Genomic DNA, 24,409 nt, shown 5'->3' with positions numbered 1-24,409 from the left:
CAGTTAGATCATGGCTGATCTGTACCTAAACTCCATTTACCTGCCTTTGCTCCATATCCCTTGATACCCTCATCTAACAAAAATATATCGATCTCAGTCTTGAAAGCTCCAATTGTTCCCCTGGATCCACAGCCTTTTAGGGGGAGAGAGTTCCAAATTTCTACTTCCCTTTGTGTGAAAAAGTGCTTCTTGATTTCCCTAAATTGCCTAGCTCTAATTTTAAGATTGTGTCCCCTCATTCTTGATTCACCCGCCAGAGGAAATAGTTTCTCTATCTACCCCATCAAATCCTTTCAACATTTTAAACACCTATAAAGTATTTATTACACATGGACCCTCAGAGTCTTCAGTCTCTGATCTGAAAGGTTCAATGGAGACTCCATAAGAAATAAGCTTCCATATTTACCGTCAGAGACAGTTGGGTTGATGATGCAACTCGGGGCACCCGCAGCACTGCTGTATATTGGGTACCAGTGCCCCACGTTAAGGGGGCTTAGCTTTGCTAATCACCCAGTGTGCCCATAATAGGGTAATAGGTGTTCACGTCAGTTACTTATAGGAAGATGTTGCTGTTATTTTTTGATTTTGATCTGTGGATTTTCCCTTTGTGTTTCCCCAGTTGTAGCACTGAAGTCACCATATTGTACTCAGGACAGATGACCATCGACTATGTAGATGTTGAGGAGCCTGCCTCTGTGATTCCAAAGCCCATCAATCGCATTAAGTGGAGACTGCGTAAGATGCCCAACACTGACATGTCCTCCTCACTGGAGAGTGAGCTTTCAAGGTAAAAAGTACAGTGCTCTACCACGTGATGGAGCTCTCTTGGTATGGCAGTGTTTGTGCTGTGGTTAGTGGCTGGTCAGTTATTGTTGTACCTCATTTTGTTTTGCATGTTTTTTGTAGCTTTCTAACACAACAATTTGTAAAGCTGGATGGAAAGTTGCTGTTCATACCAATTCATTAGTGTTCATTCTAGAATAACAGAGAAACCCATCAATTCGTTAGTGCCCATTCTAGAATAATAGTGAAATACACCAATTCATTGGTGCCCATTCTAGAATAATAGTGAAATACACCAATTCATTGGTGCCCGTTCTAGAATAATAGTGAATACACCAATTCATTGGTGCCCATTCTAGAATAATGGTGAAATACACCAATTCATTGCTGCCCATTCTAGAATAATGGTGAAATACACCAATTCATTGCTGCCCATTCTAGAATAATGGTGAAATACACCAATTCATTGGTGCCCATTCTAGAATAATGGTGAAATACACCAATTCATTGGTGCCCATTCTAGAATAATGGTGAAATACACCAATTCATTGCTGCCCATTCTAGAATAATGGTGAAATACACCATTCATTGGTGCCCATTCTAGAATAATGGTGAAATACACCAATTCATTGGTGCCCATTCTAGTATAATAGTGAAATACACCAATTCATTGGTGCCCATTCTAGAATAATGGTGAAATACACCAATTCATTGGTGCCCATTCTAGAATAATGGTGAAATACACCAATTCATTGGTGCCCATTCTAGTATAATAGTGAATACACCAATTCATTGGTGCCCATTCTAGAATAATGGTGAAATACACCAATTCATTGGTGCCCATTCTAGTATAATAGTGAAATACACCAATTCATTGGTGCCCATTCTAGAATAATGGTGAAATACACCAATTCATTGGTGCCCATTCTAGTATAATAGTGAAATACACCAATTCATTGGTGCCCATTCTAGAATAATGGTGAAATACACCAATTCATTGGTGCCCATTCTAGAATAATGGTGAAATACACCAATTCATTGGTGCCCATTCTAGAATAACAATGATGCATAACAACACATGGGTGCCCGTTCTAGAGCAGTGATGCTCATTCACGATCTCTACATTTTAAAACAGAGCATAAAGCACTAAAATATTGCGACTCAAAGGGAAGGGATACCCTGGGGACAAATACATTTTACAGTGAAAAACATGCTGGCAAAAATCCAATTTGACGGATTTTCAAAAGCCACAGTTTTAATTGCACAGAGCTCCGGCAGATTGGGCCCCCTCAGTGCCCGGCTGCTCCATGACGTCACTGGCATGGGAACGTTCCAGAATGGCTCCACTGGAGACAATGGCTGTTACAACTTTGAACCCTCTTACCACCAACCCTGGGATATCACACCGATCTCTGCCCATTCTGTGTCCCCAGATGATCGCAGTAGGGTTTTCTCAGTTATTGCAGCTGGCACTGTGTCTGCTGGTGTTGTTTTGGGAGGAGGGAGGGGGGGCAAACACCATGACAACCTGATGCAGTCCAGCAGGGTGGGAGAAGAGACCTCAGAAATCCCCATCCAAGGTAAGGAAATTGGCTTTGCTGTCTTCTTTTCACCATAAAAGGGCAGAACCTATAAAAATGTCATCCAACAGTAAGACTTCAATGCAAAAGAAAGAAACGACTCGCATTTCTATAGCGCCTTTCACAACCTCAGGATGTTCCAAAGCGCTTTACAGCCAATGAAGTACTTTTGAAGTGTAGTCACTGTTGTAATGTAGGAAACGCGGCGACCAATTTGTGCACAGCAAGATCCCACAAACAGAAATGTGTTAATGAGCAGATAATCTGATTTAGTGATGTTAGTTGAGGGATAAATATTGGCCAGGACAATGTGGGATCTTTTGTAGGGTTTAATTGAGCAACAGTTGGGTTCAGACAAATGCCTTTAAAACACTCGGGAGAGATCCTCCTCAGGTCCTCTTTGTAGACCAGAAGTGACAGCAGACGGTCAGTACATCCGCCCAAACGTGAATGGGTAATACAGAAGTGAGGTACGCGTGACATATACCCCATTATTTGCACCAAACCAACACTGATTTTAACTTGGTCCGCCGGACATAAACGAGGTGGTAGTGGTTCTAAAATTGGAGTGCTGCACTAACCGCCCTGTTCCTGCACCAATCCCATTCGCCAGGCTGCCATTTTGCCTGGGGCCTTTACAAGGCTGGAGCCTCATTAAATTCTGCAAATCACGGTTCTTTGACGTACGTAGAACCCCAATTTTGAGGTTCAAACAGCCGTGCACACGCCGGTATTTTTGTACTGGGCGGTGAGCAGCCTAACCAGTGTTCCTTAAAGGGACCGCTAGAGGCCCCTCACAAATCAGCCCAGGGCAATTTTTTTTTTGATGTGGGACAGGAGGAGCAGCAAAGCTACAAAAAACTACAAAACAATTCCGGGACGCTGCCAGCCAGTCCAAGGCACCACCCCACCGGGATCACCCACCTCAGTGTGGGAGCCCGCCGATCTCACCACCCCCCTCCCCTCCCAGAACCGCTGAACTGCAGCTGGAACACAAGTGGAATGGAAGTAGGCCCAGATTGCCTGGGGATCAGTCAGCCAGGCTATCCCGTTATAGGTGCTTGAGGCCATCGCAGCGATTCCCCCCCTTCCCCTAGTGATTTCTTCTTCCCCGACCCGACCCCCCCCCCCCCCGATCTCTCCTGAGATGGACTCCCTAATACAGGTGGGAATCCCACCAGGAGTCACCAAAATTCTTTTAATGAGCCTGACCCCGGGAAAGCAGCCAGGTCAGGGGTGCAAGTTCAGGGTGAGCAGAAACCCCACCCCATTAATGTTGCACTGCCTCAGGGCCAGGGCCGGGGAGGGGGATGGCCAGGGCCGGGGCCCTGAGCTTTGTAATGTTAGAGTGAACACTTCAGAAAATAATTAGTAAATAATTCTAGTTGTCCACTTCCTGTTCAATTATTGCACCACTTTTAATCTTTAGTCTTCTAGTTCCCTTCTCATCACTTTTACTGAGACAATGTTTCAGGATTGTGCTTGATCTTCTTTGGTACATTCATCTCGAGAAAAAAATAACAAAGAATTTGCATTTATATAGCGCCTTTCACAACCTCAGGACATCCCAAAGGCTTCATAGCCAATTAAGTGCTTTTGAAGTGTCATCACTGTTGTAACGTAAGAAATGCGGCAGCCAATTTGTGCGCTGCAAGGTTCCACAAACAGCAATGTGATAATGCCCAGATCATCTGTTTTAGTGATGTTGGTTGAGGGATAAATATTGGCCAGGACACCGGGGAGAACTCCCCTGTTTTTCTTCTATAGTGTTATGGGATTTTTATATCCACCTGAGAGGTTTAACGCCTCATCCAAAAGACGGGCACCTCCAACGTGTTCCCTCCGTGCTGCACTGAAGTGTCAGTCTGGATTATGTGCTCAAGTCCTGGAGTGGGACTTGAACCCACAACCTGCTGACAGAGGCAGGAATGCCACCCACTGAACCAAGGCTGACATCAAGGGCTCCCTTTGCACTTCTAATCCCCTTTATAGCCTATTTCAGTACCTTCCCTTTTTCCCCCCTACAGGATTTGATTGTATCTTTAATGGAATAGGCAGTTGTCTGACTCTTTCATAAAACCTGTTCCTGTTTCTAGTACACCGACCCAGTGTACCATGTTAAGTTCATGGTCAGGAACAACGGAAACCATAGAGGAAGATGAAGAGGTTGCTGAAGACATTATAACGCCACAATCCCAAAAATCTGACCACCCACCTGCCTACAATACAGTAACAGACAGCTACAATGGTGTAAGCCTCTCCATGGAGGACCTGTACATGGAACCTAATGAGCAGATGTCGAAGACTGACCAGTTAACTCCTCTCACCTGTGAGAGTCGTCTCCTAACAGCAAGTGATTTACTCCTCAACAAGTGAGAAACAGCTCTCTTATCGATTACTAGTCGATCTCCCACGGGGCGCCACGGCCACACCAAGTGGAGTTAAGGGGCAGGGGGATAATTGGACCTACGCAGGTGAGGGGTTATAGGGAGGGGTTTGAAGGCAGATGGGAGGGGAGAGATTAGAGAGATGGGGAAGAGGAAGCGAGGGGAAGAAGATAATGGAGGGGTAGGTGTTGGGTAAGAGGAGAAGGATGGGGTTAATGGATGGAGAAGAGGAGGAAGATGGGGTGAGGGAAGGGGAAGAGGAAGAAGAGCAGTGGGAGACATTCAAAGGGGTGATTCAAGGGGTTCAGGGTAAACATGTTCCCACAAAGAAAAAGGAAGGGGCTGCCAAATCTAGAGCCCCCTGGATGTCAAGAAGCACTCAGGGTAAGATAAGGCAGAAAAAGAAAGCCTATGATAGACACCGGGAACTCAATACTATGGAAAGCCTCGAGGAGTATACAAAGTGCAGGGGTGAAGTTAAAAAGAAAATTGGGAAAGCAAAGAGAGGGCATGAAAAAATATCAGCAGGTAAAATCAAAGAAAACCCAAAGATGTTTTATAAATACATTAAGAGCAAGAGGATAACTAAGGAAAGAGTAGGGCCTATTAGAGACCAAAAAGGTAAACTATGTGTGGAGGTGGACGATGTGAGTATGGTTTTTAATGAATACTTTGCATCTGTCTTCACAAAGGAGAGGGATGATACAGGGATTGAAGTTAAGGAGGAGGAGTGTGAAATATTGGATGGGATAAACATAGTGAGGGAGGAAGTATTAAGGGGATTAGCATCTTTGACACTGGATAAATCACCAGGGCCAGATGAAATGTATCCCAGGCTGTTAAAAGAAGCCAGGGAAGAAATAGCGGAGGCTTTAACAATCATTTTCCAAACTTCACTGGATACAGGTGTGGTGCCAAAGGATTCGAGGACTGCTAACGTTGTACCATTGTTTAAAAAGGGAGCGAAGGATAGACCGAGTAATTACAGGCCAGTCAGCCTAACCTCGGTGGTGGGCAAATTATTTGAATCAATTCTGAGGGACAGGATAAACTGTCACTTAGAAAGGCATGGACTAATCAAGGACAGTCAGCATGGATTTGTTAAGGGGAGATCATGTCTGACTAACTTGATTGAATTTTTCGAGGCGGTGACAAGGAGGATCGATGAGGGTAACGCAATTGATGTAGTCTACATGGATTTTAGCAAGGCTTTTGACAAGGTCCCACATGGCAGTTGGTCAAAAAAGTAAAGAACCATGGGATCCAAGGGAATGTGGCAAATTGGACCCAAAATTGGCTCAGTGGCAGGAAGCAAAGGGTAATGGTTGACGGGTGTTTTGCGACTGGAAGGCTGTTTCCAGTGGAGTGCCTCAGGGCTCGGTACTAGGTCCTTTGCTTTTTGTGGTATACATTAACGATTTGGACTTAAACGTAGGGGGCATGATTAAGAAATTTGCGGTTGACACAAAGATAGGTCATGTGGTTGATAGTGAGGGGGAAAGCTGTAGACTGCAGGAAGATATCAATGGACTGATCAGATGGGCAGAAAAGTGGCAAATGGAGTTCAATCCGGAGAAGTGTGAGGTAATGCATTTGGGGAGAGCAAACAAGGCAAGGGAATACAGAATAAATGGGAGGATACTGAGAGGTGTAGAAGAAGTGAGGAACAGTGTGGTTACCTATATATGAATCACTTGGTAGGTGCCAAATACATTGTCTGCATAGCTGTATAATAAGCCATATATTTAAACAACAAGGGTGCTAATCCTGGTTGTTGACACAAGACTTTGTCTAATTATTAAGTGTCTCTTTCAGGGAAATATTTGTATTTATAACTTGATTTCAGTTTTATATCTCCAAAATCTCATGTCCATAGATCCCTGAAGGTAGCAGGACAGGTAGATAAGGTGGTTAAGAAGGCATATGGAATGCTTTCCTTTATTAGCCGAGGCATAGAATATAAAAGCAGGGATGTTACGCTGGAACTGTATAAAACACTAGTTAGGCCGCAGCTTGAGTACTGCGCACAGTTCTGGTCACCACATTACAGGAAGGAAGTAATTGAATTAGAGAGGGTGCAGAGGAGATTTACGAGGATGTTGCCAGGACTGGAGAATTTTAGCTATGATGACAGATTGGATAGGCCGGGGTTGTTTTCCTTGGAACAGAGGAGGCTGAGGGGTGATTTGATTGAGGTGTACAAAATTATGAGGGGCCTAGATAGAGTGGATAGGACGGACCTATTTCCATTAGCGGAGGGATCAATAACCAGAGGGCATAGATTTAAAGTGATTGGTAGAAGGATTAGAGCGGAAATGAGGAAAAGTGTTTTCACCCAGAGGGTGATGGGGGTCTGGAACTCACTGCCTGAGAGGGTGGGAGAGGCAGAAACCTTCAACTCATTTAAAAAAAATACCTGGATGTGCACCTGAAGAGCCGTGACCTACAGGGCTACAGACCAAATGCGGGAAAGTGGGATTAGGCTGGGTGGCTCGTTTCTCAGCGGGCACGAACACGATGGGCTGAATGGGCTCCTTCTGTGCCGTAAATTTTCTATGATTCTATGATTCTAAGATGGGGATAGGGAAGAGGAGGAAGGTGGGGTAGGGGATGGGGAAGAGTAGGGCGTTTTAGGATAGGTTTTAGTAAGTTTGTGATGTATTTTGAATGACAATTACACTGCAGACATATTTTCATCTTGTGGAGTTATGCATGGGACTGATTGCTGAAGTCCTCATGTCAGATCTGCCAGTCAGTCATCAACTTCATCTTCCCCATTGAAAAGAGGCTCCATCAGCCTGGGTCATGAATCATGCTGTTCTAACTAAAGAGGGCTGGGATTCACATCATGTTCTGAAGCACTGATCTTTTAGATATGGTGAGTGAACATCCAAGCCAGCCTATTTTGACCACACATCCTCACTCCCTGTCCAGAAGCAGATAATATATACAGGAGTATAATTAAAAATATCACTTCAGTTCCCGCTTCCTGTCAACTTTTCCACTATAAATTCTCATGTCCACGCTTACAATGGAAACTGCTTCTGTAAACTTGTCATGTTGTAATTACCCTGGAGGTGCTAGAGTGCCATCATTGGCAGAAGGGTGTAATTCCAGTGTGACATATTTACAGAGGCAGTTCCCATTGTAAATGTGGATATAGGAATTTACAGTGGAAATATAAATATAAGGGCAGAATGGATGTCTAAGTTAGCTCTGTGCTCTCTGGGTGATTTATGTCCCATCCTTTGACCTCACTCTTTAACCCCACTTCACTTGAAGACTATACTTGGCCTGTACAACCTGTGTGCAATGGAGATTGACCAGGGTTTGATATGGATAATTACACTGAATGACATCCAAATAGATGTCCTGTATTTTACTCATACCCAAGTCAGTAAGTCCAACATCTTTTGTTGCTAAACTAACTTCCTATCCTGTTTCAGGATGTTTTATGACACTGAACTGGAGGAGTCGGACAGATTCTACAGTAGTTTGCCTCACCTGCTGAAGCTGCTGTTTGCCTTGTACACCACCATGATGTCCCAGTCGGACATGTTGTGCTACTTTGTGATGATCCTCAACCACATGATCTCCGCCTCGGTGCTGACCTTGGTACTGCCCATTCTTGTCTTCCTCTGGGCAATGCTTTCGGTGCCAAGGCCCAAGAAGCGGTTCTGGATGTTGGCTATCCTGTACACTGAGGTATGTCCGCACAGGAGAGAGCGAGCAAACACTTGAAACATTGGGCACTTCTTTAGTTTATTTGCTGTACATGTGTTCACTAATGGAGAGAGCCTCACTGTTGTGTAGTGTAGCAGAAGATCCAGACCTACGAGCAGATTTACTGCCTATCAAAATGTGTGTTGAAGCATGCCAAAAATCAAAACAGACAGTGCGCAGTATTTACTTGGCAAGTGCAATCCAAAACAGTGCAATCGGTAGAGTGGGAACACAGACAACCCTTTCATGGGCATTGAACATCCTAATGTAAGATTATTGTACCCATGTACTTTGCACCCATCACAATGCTAACATGTGCGTGCAGGTATATGCCAAATGGACTGCCCGAGTGTTAAGTGCCTTCTTGCACGGCTAGCAATCCTTTCAATCAGTATGAGCCTCCCCACAATCCCCACTTAAGTTGCAGCAACAGTATTTCATTGCCCAGAAGCTCCCTCAGGCTCTGCAGTTTTAACCAACCTCCATCCGTTCGATACCCAACAAGGTCTCTAATCAGCGAACACTTTGGGTGAGGATAGAAATAACATTTAAGCCAACAAGATTTTTGTTGGATAATGGTATGGAGCAAAGACGGGTAAATGGAATTGATTTTGGAGTTCAGCCATGAATGGCGGATCTAACTCAGGGCGACCAAAGGGGGCTGAAGGTCTACTCCTGTGTCTATTTTGGCCAACCCCAAACCATAGTTTCCCCTTTCCGATGTCCTTTCCACAGTTTCCCACACCCATTTGTGCATTGTCCAGGTTCCACAGACACACATTTATCATTCACTGTCTGGCTGACGCTGCAGGGCAACCAGGCATGCAGATTGGATATTTCACTGGATAACCCTGTTGAAGTGAGCTGGAGAGCTGAAATGGCTCTTTTATCTGCGAGAATGGGCTAATTGCACCTGTTTTTTCCTCACATCCCTTCTTCCCTAACGGGAATCCAAGAGACGAGATCTCTTCACCACACATGGCTTCTTTTCATCACGGGCCTAATCCTCTTAGCACCCCCTACAGACTGTCTACCCCAGGCCCTCTCCATGGGTCATTTGGTGGAGCTTTATTTGACAGTACCTATCCAATTGGTGAGTGGTGTTCAATGTTATTCGAGTGTGCAGTCGTGCTCTGGTTCCTATGACTCCACTCTGCACTACCAATTCCATGTTCCTCCACAATCTGGCTAACATTCCACATCATCATTTTTCAAACAATAAATGGTGTCATTCTTGGATCCATGCCTGATTTGTCCAATAAGGATTCTACCGCGGTTCCTCATGGGTACAAAAACCTCCAGCCCTATCCGTGTCGGTAACCCTTCATTCTGCCCGGGTGTACCAATTTCCTTCAATTGTTTACTCTCCAGAGCTTAATTTTAACTGTTCAAATCAAATACTCAACAGGTTTTACTTGCTCCAATGCCTGCCCTCTTTGCCCAAGTTAATCATAAGGGTATCAAGGGCTATGGAGCAGAGGCAGGTTAATGGAGTTGAGGTCAAAATCCTGGAACTCCCTTCCTACCAGCACTGTGGGAGAACCTTCACCACACGGACTGCAGCGGTTCAAGAAGGCGGCTCACCACCACCTTCTCAAGGGCAATTAGGGATGGGCAATAAATGCCGGCCTCGCCAGCGATGCCCACATCCCATGAACGAATAAAAAAAGGTACAGATCAGCCATGATCTAATTGAATGGCGGAACAGGCTCAAGGGGCTGAATGGCCTAGTCTGTTCCTAATGTTTCTATATGCAGACAATGCATGATGGGATAGCACCTCTGAGACCTGGGTTGGAATTCAGCTCAACCCAATAAGATTTAAGCCTGCTCTCCCTGACTGCTGTGACGATGGCAGCACAAAAGTCCCCATTGCAGTCGCACAAATGGGCAATTTCACTTAGGCAGGCAATAGGAATGGCTGGTGAAGGAAACAGAAATGTGACACCAGTGCAGTGGAAGGCACTCTTCTGAAGTTGGGGTCAAGGTTACTTTGCTGGGGCAAATTGGTGCCAACTGTACAGTGTATGTGGCCAGGCTCTACTTGATCCAACGGGTTGACATATTGATGACATCCATAAAGAGTCCATGCCACCCATTGTACATTTGTGTATTTCATGAAGCTAAACATGAGGTAAACCTGCCTCTACCAATATCCTTCCCCATTGATATACTGACCTCTTCGCACCAGTATGCTGAAAATGCCAACCCAGCAACAATACGCCAGGTGTGTAATGTAACTCTGGCATTGTCTCACATTGATTCCTTTACCCTTGCTGCTATTTTTATTGACTGACTGTTACGTATATGGAGAGAGTTAATGTCATTTATTATTGTATAGAGTGTGTTATTGCCCCATACTCTTATATACAATACATCACTCTTCCTCACTACATCACTCTTCCTCACTACTATGTAGAGAGTGCTACTGTCCTTTACTCTTAACCATAGTCTGTCACTGACCATTACCCCTGTACAGAGTGTGTTACTGACCATTACCCCTGTACAGAGTGTGTAACTGACCATTACCCCTGTGCAGAGTGTGTAACTAACCATTACCCCTGTACAGAGCGTGTAACTGACCATTACCCCTGTGCAGAGTGTGTAACTGACCATTACCCCTGTGCAGAGTGTGTAACTGACCATTACCCCTGTGCAGAGTGTGTAACTGACCATTACCCCTGTGCAGTGTGTAACTGACCATTACCCCTGTGCAGTCTGTAACTGACCATTACCCCTGTGCAGTGTGTGTAACTGACCATTACCCCTGTACAGAGCGTGTAACTGACCATTACCCCTGTGCAGTGTGTAACTGACCATTACCCCTGTGCAGTCTGTAACTGACCATTACCCCTGTGCAGAGCATGTAACTGACCATTACCCTTGTATAGAGCGTGTAACTGACCATTACCCCTGTGCAGAGTGTGTAACTAACCATTACCCCTGTGCAGAGTGTGTAACTAACCATTACCCCTGTGCAGTGTGTAACTGACCATTACCCCTGTGCAGTCTGTCACTGACCATTACCCCGTGCAGAGCATGTAACTGACCATTACCCTTGTATAGAGCATGTTACTGACCATTACCCCTGTGCAGAGTGTGTAACTGACCATTACCCCTGTGCAGAGTGTGTAACTGACCATTACCCCGTGCAGAGCATGTAACTGACCATTACCCCTGTACAGAGCGTGTTACTGACCATTACCCCTGTGCAGAGTGCGTAACTGACCATTACCCCTGTGCAGAGTGTGTAACTGACCATTACCCCGTGCAGAGCATGTAACTGACCATTACCCCTGTACAGAGCGTGTTACTGACCATTACCCCTGTACAGAGCGTGTTACTGACCATTACCCCTGTGCAGAGTGTGTAACTGACCATTACCCCTGTGCAGAGTGTGTAACTGACCATTACCCCTGTGCAGAGTGTGTAACTGACCATTACCCCTGTGCAGAGTGTGTAACTGACCATTACCCCTGTGCAGAGTGTGTAACTGACCATTACCCCTGTGCAGAGTGTGTAACTGACCATTACCCCTGTGCAGAGTGTGTAACTGACCATTACCCCTGTGCAGAGTGTGTAACTGACCATTACCCCTGTGCAGAGTGTGTAACTGACCATTACCCCGTGCAGAGCATGTAACTGACCATTACCCCTGTACAGAGCGTGTTACTGACCATTACCCCTGTACAGAGCGTGTTACTGACCATTACCCCTGTGCAGAGTGTGTAACTGACCATTACCCCTGTGCAGAGTGTGTAACTGACCATTACCCCTGTGCAGAGTGTGTAACTGACCATTACCCCTGTGCAGAGTGTGTAACTGACCATTACCCCTGTGCAGAGTGTGTAACTGACCATTACCCCTGTGCAGAGTGTGTAACTGACCATTACCCCTGTGCAGAGTGTGTAACTGACCATTACCCCTGTGCAGAGTGTGTAACTGACCATTACCCCTGTGCAGAGTGTGTAACTGACCATTACCCCTGTGCAGAGTGTGTAACTGACCATTACCCCTGTGCAGAGTGTGTAACTGACCATTACCCCTGTGCAGTGTGTAACTGACCATTACTCCGTGCAGAGCATGTAACTGACCATTACCCCTGTACAGAGCGTGTTACTGGCCCGTTGCCCCTGTGCAGAGTGCGTAACTGACCATTACCCCTGTGCAGAGTGCGTAACTGACCATTACCCCTGTGCAGAGTGTGTAACTGACCATTACCCCTGTGCAGAGTGTGTAACTGACCATTACCCCTGTACAGAGCGTGTAACTGACCATTACCCCTGTGCAGAGCGTGTAACTGACCATTACCCCTGTGCAGAGTGTGTAACTGACCATTACCCCTGTGCAGAGTGTGTAACTGACCATTACCCCTGTGCAGAGTGTGTAACTGACCATTACCCCTGTGCAGAGTGTGTAACTGACCATTACCCCTGTGCAGAGTGTGTAACTGACCATTACCCCTGTGCAGTGTGTAACTGACCATTACCCCGTGCAGAGCGTGTAACTGACCATTACCCCTGTGCAGAGTGTGTAACTGACCATTACTCCGTGCAGAGCATGTAACTGACCATTACCCCTGTACAGAGCGTGTTACTGGCCCGTTGCCCCTGTGCAGAGTGCGTAACTGACCATTACCCCTGTGCAGAGTGCGTAACTGACCATTACCCCTGTGCAGAGTGTGTAACTGACCATTACCCCTGTGCAGAGTGTGTAACTGACCATTACCCCTGTACAGAGCGTGTAACTGACCATTACCCCTGTGCAGAGCGTGTAACTGACCATTACCCCTGTGCAGAGTGTGTAACTGACCATTACCCCTGTGCAGAGTGTGTAACTGACCATTACCCCTGTGCAGAGTGTGTAACTGACCATTACCCCTGTGCAGAGTGTGTAACTGACCATTACCCCTGTGCAGTGTGTAACTGACCATTACCCCGTGCAGAGCGTGTAACTGACCATTACCCCTGTGCAGAGTGTGTAACTGACCATTACCCCGTGCAGAGCATGTAACTGACCATTACCCCTGTGCAGAGCGTGTTACTGGCCCGTTGCCCCTGTGCAGAGCGTGTTACTGGCCCGTTGCCCCTGTGCAGAGCGTATTACTGGCCCGTTGCCCCTGTGCAGAGCGTGTTACTGGCCCGTTGCTCCTGTACAGAGCGTGTTACTGGCCCTCCCTTGAGTATTTCACTGTTCCTTACTCCTGTTCCCATACAGATCACTGTTGTCGTGAAGTACTGCTTTCAATTTGGATTCTTCCCTTGGACCAGCACCTCCTATCGAGTGTTTTATTTCGATCGGCCTTTCTATCTTCCCAACATCATTGGCATTGAGAAAAAGGATGGCTATGTGCACTATGATCTTATCCAGTTGCTGGCTCTGTTCCTGCACAGGTCAGTCCTGAAGGTAATTGTGCAGGACCATTGAATCTATTCATTTATTGGAACATCGATTTAACTATTATCTAAAAGTCTTGTAACTTGCACACCTCTGTCACAATCGAAGTATCACATTTGTCGTGTCGCACTCTGCCACACTCGAAGGTCGCACTCTGCCACACTCGAAGGTCACACTCTATCACATGTACAAGGCAAATCTCCGTGAACCCTGCCCGAGGTCCCAGATTCCAAGATCACAAGGGTCTTGATGAAGGAGGGGACTTTCCCAGACACTCTGTGCCGCCCGATACGGGCTGACGCCTCTGACATTGGTGGCTATGACAGGAGATAGGCTTTTTATTCCATCGTGCCTGTGCGGCTCTTTGAAAGAGCTGTCCAATTACTCCCACTCCCTCTCTGTTTCCCCATAGCCCTGCAAATCCCCATAGTCTTCGTGCTGTGGCTTCCAGGCTTTTCTGGAAAGTGCTTGTGTTTGGAGACCAGGATGGACTCTAGTTGTGCTGACCCCCTGTGCTTGAATAGACTGTTGACACTCAGTATCAAGGCTCGCACGTGAAGAATGGCCATTTAGGTAAGGTACCTCAGCAAGAGCCAACACTTTCTGGGGTGACGAGGATGGGAATAGATAAACGGGAAAGTACAGAGAAAAGATTCCTAGTCAGTAGGAAATTTCTGATCATACCCGGTAAGACGGACTGTTACCAAGGACAGGATGGTCTTTCTCTCCATTTGTTGATGTTTGATTAACATTGCTTCCAAATCTCCCACGTCCTGTGACAGTGCCACGGCCTGTGGGATTCCCACGATGCGGAGGAGAGGCATTTTGAGAAGGAGCAGAAACAAAGCAAGGATCAGAAACTGGGCGAGGCGAAGGAGGACAATGCCCACACCTACACGGAGATCATGCAAACCATCAACTTACAGGGCACGGCACAGTCTCCTGGGGGGAAGCAAGTTTGCAGACGATCCTCAGGACGGCTGGTTAGAAAAGGTAAGAGAATGAGAGTGGGTAAAAGGAGTGAAGAATCAAACCAGGAACGCTCAGCAAATTCAATTTTATACTGGACTCACACTGACACAGCTATACACTGACAATACACCCAGATACATCAAACATACGCACACACCCAGACCTGTGCATACAGCCCCGTGCCCCCAGACACAGCCCCGCGCCCCCAGACACAGCCCCGCGCCCCCAGACACAGCCCCGCGCCCCCAGACACAGCCCCGCGCCCCCAGACACAGCCCACAAGATGGAGCATGGTGCTCCCCCAGTGTCCTGGCCAACATTCATCCCTCAACCAACACCATATAAACAAATTCACTGGTCACTTATCGCAATTGCTATCTGTGGGATCTTGCTGTACGCAAATCGGCTACCGCATTTCCCTACATTACAACAGTAACTACATTTCAAAAGCAATTCAGTAGCTGTGACTTTTTTTGGGATGTCCTGATGATGTCAAAAGGCACTAAATAAAACACGTTCCGTCTCCCATTCTTTCTTTACCCACTTTATCCCTGTGTGCTGATTGTTCCAGGATTTGTTCACTCACTGCTTCCTCGGGGTGGGGGAGGCGGTCACGGGGTGGGGTGCACAGACAGGGCACCAGTGGACAAGAAGATTTTGGTGGGGTGAGGAGTAGCTTTTGTTTAAACAAAAACACTTTCCCGAGCCGCCTGCAGCGGTCCTTTTAAGGATCACCGGGTAGGCCACTCAACGCCAGGTACCAATAGGTGGGTCGTACACGGCACACGCTCTGCCCACTGGCACTGACAAATTACGTCAGTGTCTTATACCCATCGTAGGACCCCAATTAGCATATTGGAATGAGGCGTCCGCCCGACACAGGCAGCTGATGGGCCACCCGTGTGGAGGCCTGTAGAAAATGGCGGTGGGTTGGAATGGAGTGGTAATTACATCACCGCGGTTTCCGAGCACTTCCGGCTCTCTCCCCGTCCAGCGGAGCGACTTAAAACCAGCCTCATCTGTCGGGTGGTATTGTCAAGAAAGGGCTATTTTCATTTTCTTTTTTGAATAAGCAATGTTTTTAGTTTCGTACTTGCTGAAGAATGCTGTTAGTCCATCACACTTGGCGATGAAGCTCGGGTCCAGCACTGTACTATGGCTTATCTGGAGGTAGATGAGGGGAAACGGCCACGAGCCCCCTTGGCAGCTGCTGATATCTTTCACCTGGGCCTCTCCTGAGCCACAAACCACCTGTTTCCCTATCACAGGGTATGAATCTCCCCTCCCCTTGATCGAACACCTGCTCCATTCCACCTCCAATAAAAAGGGAAGACTCCCGGTTAATCCAGCACCACCTCCTATTCCTGCGGCATCACTCTTTATACCCTTTCTTGTCTTCCTCCACCTACTGCTTGGCACCGTTATGCCACCCTCTCAACCATCTCCCTCTGAGGCAGGCAGCAGAGCAGCCCACACTGTTGCTTGGGGCACTACTGCCATCCCAGCCATGGCACGGCAGCACAAATTCATTCACCGAAGATGGGAGCTTTAAGTAAACATGAAGACCACCACTATGCAAGTCACAGGAACATAAGAACAGGAGTAGGCCATTCAGCCCTTTGAGCCTATTTTGTCATTCAATTAGATCATGGGTGACTTGTATCTTAATTCCATCCACCTGCCTTACAATCATAGAATCATAAAATGGTTGCAGCACAGAAGGAGGCCATTCGGCTCATCGAGCCCATGCCGGCTCTTTGTCAGAGCAATCCAATTAGTCCCATTTCCCCCCTCTTTCCCTGTAGCCCTGCAATTTTTTTCCCTTCAAGTATTTATCCAATTTTTTTTTGAAAGCCACAATTGAATCTGCTTCCAGCACCCTTTCAGGCAGCGCATTCCAGATCATTAGAACATAAGAAATAGATGCAGGAGTCGGCCATTCGGCCCCTCGAGCCTGATCCGCCAATCAATAAGATAATGGCTGATCTTTGACCTCAACTCCACTTCCCGCACTATCCCCACATCCCTTGATTTCCCTAGAGTCCAAAAATCTCTTGATCTCAGCCTTGAATATACTCAATGACTGAGCATCCTCAGCCCTCTGGTAGAGAATTCCAAAGATTCACAACCCTCTGAGTGAAGACATTTCTCCTCATCTCAGTCTTAAATGGTCGACCCCTTACCCTGAGGCTATGATCCCTAGTTCTAGACTGTACAGCCAGGGGAAACAACCTCTCAGCATCTACCCTGTCAAGCCCCCTCAGAATCTTGTATGTTTCAATGTGATCACCTCTCATTCTTCTAAACTCCAGAGAGTATAGGTCCATTGTACTCAATCTCTTGTCGGACAGCCCTCTGATCCCAGGAATCAATCTAGTGAACCTTTGTTGTACCGCCTCTAAGGCAAATATATCTTTCCTTAGATAAGGAGACCAAAACTGTACATAGTACTCTCACCAAAGCCCTGTACAATTGTAGCAATACTTCCTTCCCATTGTACTCCAACCCCCATGCAATAAAGGCCAATATGCCATTTGCCTTCCTAATTGATTGCTCTACTTGCATGCTAACTTTCTGTGTTTCTTGTACGAGGACACCCAAATCACTTTGATCACCAATATTTAATAGTTTATCCCTACTCTCTGTTTTCTGTCCGTTAACCAATCCTCTATCTATGCTAATATATTACCCCCAACCCCATGAGTCCTTATCTTGTGTATCAACCTTTAATGTGACACCTTATCGAATGCCTTTTGAAAATCCAAATATACTACATCCACTGGTTCCCCTTTATCTACCCTGCTAGTTACACCCTCAAAAAACTAACACATTTGTCAAACACGACTCGCTGTGTAAAAATGTTTTTCCTCATGTCGCCTTTGGTTCTTTTGCCAATCACCTTAAATCTATGATTTCTGGTTCTCGACCCTTCCGCCAATGGGAACAGTTTCTCGTTATTTACTTTATCTAAACCCTTCATGGTTTTGAACATATCTATTAAATCTTCTCTCAACCTTCTCTGCTCTGAGGAGAACAATCCCAACTTCTCCAGTCTATCCGCGTAACTGAAGTCCTTCATCCCTGGAACCATTCTAGTAAACCTTTTCTGCACCCTCTCTAAGGCCTTGACATCCTTCCTAAAGTGCGGTGCCCAGAATTGGACACAATACTCCAGTTGTGGCCGAACCAGTGTTTTATAAAGGTTCAATATAACTTCCTTGCTTTTGTACTCTATGCCTCTATTTATAAAGCCCAGGATCCTGTATGCTTTTTTAACCACTTTCTCAACCTGTCCTGCTACTTTTAAAGATTTGTGTACATATACCCCCAGGTCTCTCTGTTCCTGCAACCCCTTTAGAATTGTACCATTTAATTTATATTGTCTTTCCTCATTCTTCCTGCCAAAACATATCACTTCACACTTCTCTGCCTTGGTTTTGTAACCCCTAATACCGATGCCTATTAAAAATCTATCAATCTCAGTTTTGAAAATTTTAATTGACCCCCAGCCTCAACAGCTTTTGGGGTAGAGAGTTCCAGATTTCCACTCCCCTTTGTGTGAAGAAGTGCTTCCTGACATCACCCCTGAACAGCCTGGCTCTAATTTTAAGATTATGCCCCCTTGTTCTGGACTCTCCCACCAGAGGAAATAGTTTTTCTATCTACCCCATCATATCCTTTAATTGTCTTAAACACCTCAATTAGATCACCCCTTAATCTTCTATACTCCAGAGAATACAGAGAAGGCTAGTCCGTGCAACTAATTCACAGCTTCTAGCACACATACATTAATTTAAGAACTTACCATTCATCTTCAGCAGGTGTCCAGATTGAAATCCTGCCCCATTATCTTAAAAAAAAATCAAATTCCTTTTGGCTGTCCCATGTGGCTTTAACTGCACCTGCCCCTTTAATAGTGCTGGTGCCTTTAAGACCTAGGCAGCTCCCAGACTTTTTTTTTCCTGACTGGTCCTACACCCATTTGTGCTCCCAGTGTACGCTTACTCCACTGTAGGGTTCCAGAGGAAGTATGGATACCAAAGTTGTCAGTGTAACAGAGCACACTTCTGGTGTGCTCCCGACTGACTCCCGGACAACACGTGCGGAGGAGGAAAGGTCTTGTTAACTCAGGGTTTCTACAGTGAGGAGCATGCTGTAGAGAGTGGGCTTGATATGGGTTCTCTATTGGCGATGTGTAATATTAGATGCTTAATATTAATGAGGAGTGCAGTCTTTCACAGTGCTGTGATATGAGGCGCAGTAGTGTTATAGTGAGACAGAGCTATATCAGACCATGCTAGTGAGCAGGGTGGGATGTGAGAGGGTTAAACTAAGGCATGTGTTACATCAGAGAGCAATCGCACTGAGGATGTGGTCAGACCCCATCTAGGGTAGTGCATTCTGTTCTGGGCACTGCACCTCAGGAATGATGTATTGGCCTTGGAGGGGGTGCAGTGCAGATTTACCAGAATGATGCCAGGGTTTAAAGGGTTAAATTATGAGACCAGGTTGCATAATCTTGGCTTGTATTCCCTTGCGTTTAGAAGATTGAGGGTTGACCTTATGGAGGTACTTAAAATGTAAAATGGATTTGATAGGGTAGATATTATTTCCTCTGGTGGGAGAATGCAGAACAAGGCAACAGAATCTTAAAATTAGAGTTAGGCCTTTTAGGAGGGAAATCAGGAAGCACTTTTTCCACACAAAGGGTAGTAGAAATTTGGCTGTAGATGCTGGGACAGTTGGAGCTTTCAAGACTGAGACTGATAGATTTTTGTTGGGTAAAGGATTCAAGGGATATGGAGGTAAATGGAGGTAAATGGAGTTGAGGAACAGATCAGCCATGATCTAATTGAATGGAGGAACAGGCTCGAGGGGCTGAATGGCCTCCTCCTGTTGCTATGTTTCTATGTGGAATGGGAGAGTGGTGGTGAACAAATTTTCGGAGTATTAATTTCTGGCTCTTGTGGAATGGAATCACTCTGACTGTCTGTTGCCTTTCTCTTCAGACACAAAAAAAGCTTCAAAGAGAGCCAAAAAGAAGAAAAGGGAATCACCAAAGGCCAACAAGCGATTAAAAGAGACCATCAAGGAGCAGCTAAAGGAGAAGACAAGCACAGCGAGAAGATACATCACTGTCCTGTAAGGAGCTCCCGCCTTTCTCCAACGTGAAGTGTAGTTGGACACCCTGCACTTCTATCTATAGCTCCAAATATTCTTACACCCTTGGGCTAACGGGTGGGAGGTCTTTTCAACACAAGGAAACCAGAACATTACCAAGAAACTTGGGGCTGAGTTTTAATAAAGTGTTTTTATTTATTTGTTAAGTGGAGTTCTCCCCTGATCAAGGCAGTCTGAGGGTTTAATGTCCTCTGGCCACTGTTTCTGGCACACCAGATAAGGCACTTAAATAAATTCCTGTTTCAACAATGTTTAAAATAGAAACAGCACACAGAATAAATGAAACCCACGGATCTCTCAGATAGCAACAGTTTATAAATATTTCTCAACCAGGTGTTCTCTCTTTGTGGGGGGTGGGGTGGGAGGATGATAACATGATGATTTGGGCCAGCATGGTGATAGGAGACAATATAGTGACTGAAGAAAATTACTTTGGAGACAACATGACATTAAGAGCAACTTGGCAATTTTGGGGGGTGGTGGGGGGGGGATCAAGCCAATGGGGGAGTAACAAGGCAATGGGGGGAGTAACATGGTGATTGGGGGAGAGTAATAAGACAATGGGGGGAGTAATATGGCGATGGGGAGAGTAACATGGTGATTGAGAGGAGAGTAACAAGACAATGGGGGAGTAACAAGACAATGGGGGGAGTAACAAGACAATGGGGGGAGTAACATGGTGATTGGGGGAGAGTAATAAGACAATGGGGGGAGTAATATGGCGATGGGGAGAGTAACATGGTGATTGGGGGAGAGTAATAAGACAATGGGGGAGTAACAAGACAATGGGGGGAGTAACATGGTGATTGGGGGAGAGTAACAAGACAATGGGGGAGTAACAAGACAATGGGGGGAGTAACATGGTGATTGGGGGAGAGTAATAAGACAATGGGGGGAGTAATATGGTGATGGGGAGAGTAATATGGCGATGGGGGGAGTAACAAGACAATGGGGGGAGTTACATGGTGATTGGGGGAGAGTAATAAGACAATGGGGGGAGTAACATGGCGATGGGGGGAGTAACATGGTGATGGCAGACAGTATTACGTGAGGAAATCACTCAGCCTGTGTCGACAGTCCTTGTTTCCAATGACCCTCTAAAACACAATAAGTGCAGACAGAAAGTACAAATTATTTTACGGAGAAAATATTAACATCTGCAACCTAATTGAGATGCACAGGTTGTTGTAGTGAAGAATTATTACTTTGATAAAACAGGAGGGTTGGAATCTTGCCACTTTTGTCTGTTTATCATGGGGGTTAAAAAGTGAAAGTTTTTGAGTTTGGATTATCAAGTGATTATTGATGTGACTAAATTGAACTGAATTCTCAATGATACCAAAGGCTTTTGTTGCTCAATAAAAACATTTATTAAAATTGAGAATCCCGGGTGAATGATAACGATTTAAAGGTGAAAGAAAGAAAAAGATGAGATAATTCAGGGAGCAGTCAATAGACAGACTGGGCTTGGGTTTTCAAAGCTTGTAGATTGTAAGATGAGGAGCAGCGTGAGAGAGCTGAGGAGTTCTCCAGTTTTGAGGACCTGGGAACGAATGAGTAAAGAGTAGAAGACAAGAGCGATGAGACTTGATTTTGGAATAAGTTGGCAGCTCGTACAGTCGTGCTGATTCACTATAAATGTTGAAAAGGGAGCTGGACGTGTTCCTGGAGGAGGCTGATATAGCTGTGAACAAAAGGTAAGTGGCATGTTGGGTTTTGTAACTTATGGTCACTTGGCATCTCCTGGAGCTCGTTTTTAATCACCTTCGGAGATCGGAGAGGAATTTCCCACAGTTTGTCTCGGGTTTTCTTAATCTGTTTCTTTTTGCCTCTCCCAGGACATTACACGGCTGGGTGGGGGTACTGAGGGTTATGATGCTTGGTCGCAGCGTGACTGTGTGGGAAAGGCTCGATGGACCAGCTGGCCTTTTTCTGTCCTTCCTTTTCATATTTTGATATGTAACACTGTGTGGGTTCAGGGAGGAGTAAGTGTGTGCAGGGCAGTGTATTTGCAGCTTAGGACGAACAAAGGATCGCTGATCTTAGTGGCATTAGTAAAATGGACATCGGTACAACCTCTCTCAAAGGATTGGCATTTATGTGAAACATTCATTGCAATGTCTTGTTTTCTTGTGTCCTACAGAGCTCTTCAGATCTATCTGCCTATTCGGCAATTCTTCTACAACATCATCCATCCCGAGTATAATGCAGTGTGTGATGTCTACGCACTAATGTTCCTGATCGACGTCATTAACTTTATCGTCATCATATTTGGATATTGGGCATTTGGAGTAAGTGAAGGACTCTGCTCTTACAGCTGAACTTATTGGCTCAAATCTGCAGTCACAGAGAGAGCAGCATTGATGTCTTTGGGACACATTTGAGCTGTGTACTGGGGACTGGAGTTACGTGGGGTACTGCATCCAACCCAATCGTGGCCCAAAGTGACCTTTAATTCAAGCAGTTTCAGTTTCTTCACGGAATGGAACACTGCTCCTTTGGGTTCACGTTGAAGGTAACGGTTAAACGAGTGACTCCGATCTGTGACTGAACCCAGGAAAAGGATCAGTATTTTTTTAAACAATTAATTAGTCTTCATCACTACCTCCTCCGTGAAGCCCTGGAGATCTCCTCCACAGATCATCTGTGGGGGATGGATGACGGGGGAAGAGGGAGGGGTAACACCATGTCTGTGTCACAAAATGGAGACCCCTCTTTGCTAATGTTGTACAGACCAGACGTGGCTGGGTTGTCCGATTTGGCAGTTCTCTGGTGAACTAATATTCCACTGAGGATTCCTGGAAATGAAGATTTTAAAAAAGTATCAGATCATGGAGGGATTCCCCCCATGAGTAATAGTACTTACTATCGAGTTATCGACCCCTCTAATTACCCATCAGGTGCCAATCTAGGAACATAGGAACAGAAGTAGGCCATTCAGCCCCTCGAGCCTGTACTGCCATTCAATCATGGCTGATCTGTACCTCAACTCCATTTACCTGCCTTTGGTCAATATCCCTTTATACCCTTGCCCAACAAAAGTCCAGTTTATTTTGCTCAATAAATTTGTTAATTAATTAATCTAAATCAAGTTTGTGATGCTCTGCCATAGAATCAATCCAATTTACAGAAAGGTTTTCTGTTTGTTATCGGACTCACTATCCGAAGTTTACCTAGACTTCGGGGCTAATGAAGAGACTCTTGAGACCATAAGGAACTAAGAATCACTTATGAGAGGGATTCGAAATACAGAGTATCTAGAATATGGAAAAATATTCAATCACATTCACAGGCCATGGAATAAATATTGTACCAGGTTAGGACCCCGATGTGCTTTCTATTGTGTCTGGATGAATATGTGCACCATGTCATTCACAGAAACCTTCACCACTTGTGTCCGTTAATTATGGTCAGACATCATGAATGGGATGAAAATAACCCTGATCTAGTTGTTGGGTTTAAAGAACAGTCATGTGTCCTTTCCCTAATATAAGCTCGAGGACCAGGAAACACTGAAATGCCTGATTAATACCTTTATTGATCAAGATGTGGAGATGCCGGTGATGGACTGGGGTGGACAAATGTAAGGAATCTTACAACACCAGGTTATAGTCCAACAAATTTATTTTAAAATCACAAGCTTTCAGAGATTATCTCCTTCGTCAGATGAATGAATGAAAAGGTTCTCAAATCGCATATCTTATACTATGTTGGGACAGCATCACACCAATCAAAAGGTGTCGTTGTTATTCAAACAGGCCAGTCACGGAGAACAGCACGTCCCAGTACACTAGATATACATTGTGTCTATTACACAGGCAGGCAGAAAGAAACTCAAAATGGCAGAGAGAGAGAGAGAGAGAATTTTTAAAAACATATAATTTTTTTCCCCCTTTTTGCTGGTGGGGTTACGTGTGGCGTGACATGAACCCAAGATCCCGGTTGAGGCCGTCCTCATGGGTGCGGAACTTGGCTATCAACTTCTGCTCGACGATTTTGCGTTGTCGTGTGTCTCGAAGGCCGCCTTGGAGAACGCTTACCCGAAGATCGGTGGCTGAATGTCCTTGGCTGCTAAAGTGTTCCCCGACTGGGAGGGAACCCTCCTGTTTGGCGATTGTTGCGCGGTGTCCATTCATCCGTTGTCGCAGCGTCTGCATGGTCTCGCCAATGTACCATGCTCCGGGGCATCCTTTCCTGCAACGTATGAGGTAAACAACGTTGGCCGAGTCACAGGAGTATGAACCATGTACCTGGTGGGTGGTGTCCTCTCGTGTGATGGTGGTATCCGTGTCGATGATCTGGCATGTCTTGCAGAGGTTGCCGTGGCAGGGTTGTGTGGTGTCGTGGACGCTGTTCTCCTGAAAACTGGGTAACTTGCTGCGAACGA

At 45.7% G+C, this 24,409-nt stretch overlaps 1 protein-coding gene across 3 annotated transcripts in view; it reads left to right on the top strand.

Moving 5' to 3' along the window:
* Positions 1 to 24,409, top strand: part of si:dkey-11f4.7 (piezo-type mechanosensitive ion channel component 2) — a 156,381-nt gene that overhangs the window by 98,958 nt on the left and 33,014 nt on the right. For 2 of the 3 annotated variants that reach the window (XM_068000709.1, XM_068000708.1), the window contains exons 35-41: positions 620 to 787; positions 4,460 to 4,735; positions 8,197 to 8,455; positions 13,690 to 13,878; positions 14,652 to 14,862; positions 19,851 to 19,983; positions 22,166 to 22,313. In XM_068000709.1, the coding sequence (XP_067856810.1) occupies positions 620 to 787; positions 4,460 to 4,735; positions 8,197 to 8,455; positions 13,690 to 13,878; positions 14,652 to 14,862; positions 19,851 to 19,983; positions 22,166 to 22,313 (1,384 nt within the window). The remainder of the gene's footprint in view (positions 1 to 619; positions 788 to 4,459; positions 4,736 to 8,196; positions 8,456 to 13,689; positions 13,879 to 14,651; positions 14,863 to 19,850; positions 19,984 to 22,165; positions 22,314 to 24,409) is intronic. The other variant, XM_068000710.1, reaches the window with a different exon arrangement.

This window comes from Heptranchias perlo, chromosome 19 (genome assembly GCF_035084215.1).
Source record: "Heptranchias perlo isolate sHepPer1 chromosome 19, sHepPer1.hap1, whole genome shotgun sequence".
In the NCBI taxonomy this organism is placed as follows: Eukaryota; Metazoa; Chordata; class Chondrichthyes; order Hexanchiformes; family Hexanchidae; genus Heptranchias; species Heptranchias perlo.
Note: the sequence above shows the minus strand (reverse complement) of the source record. Positions and strands in the feature narration are given on the sequence as shown.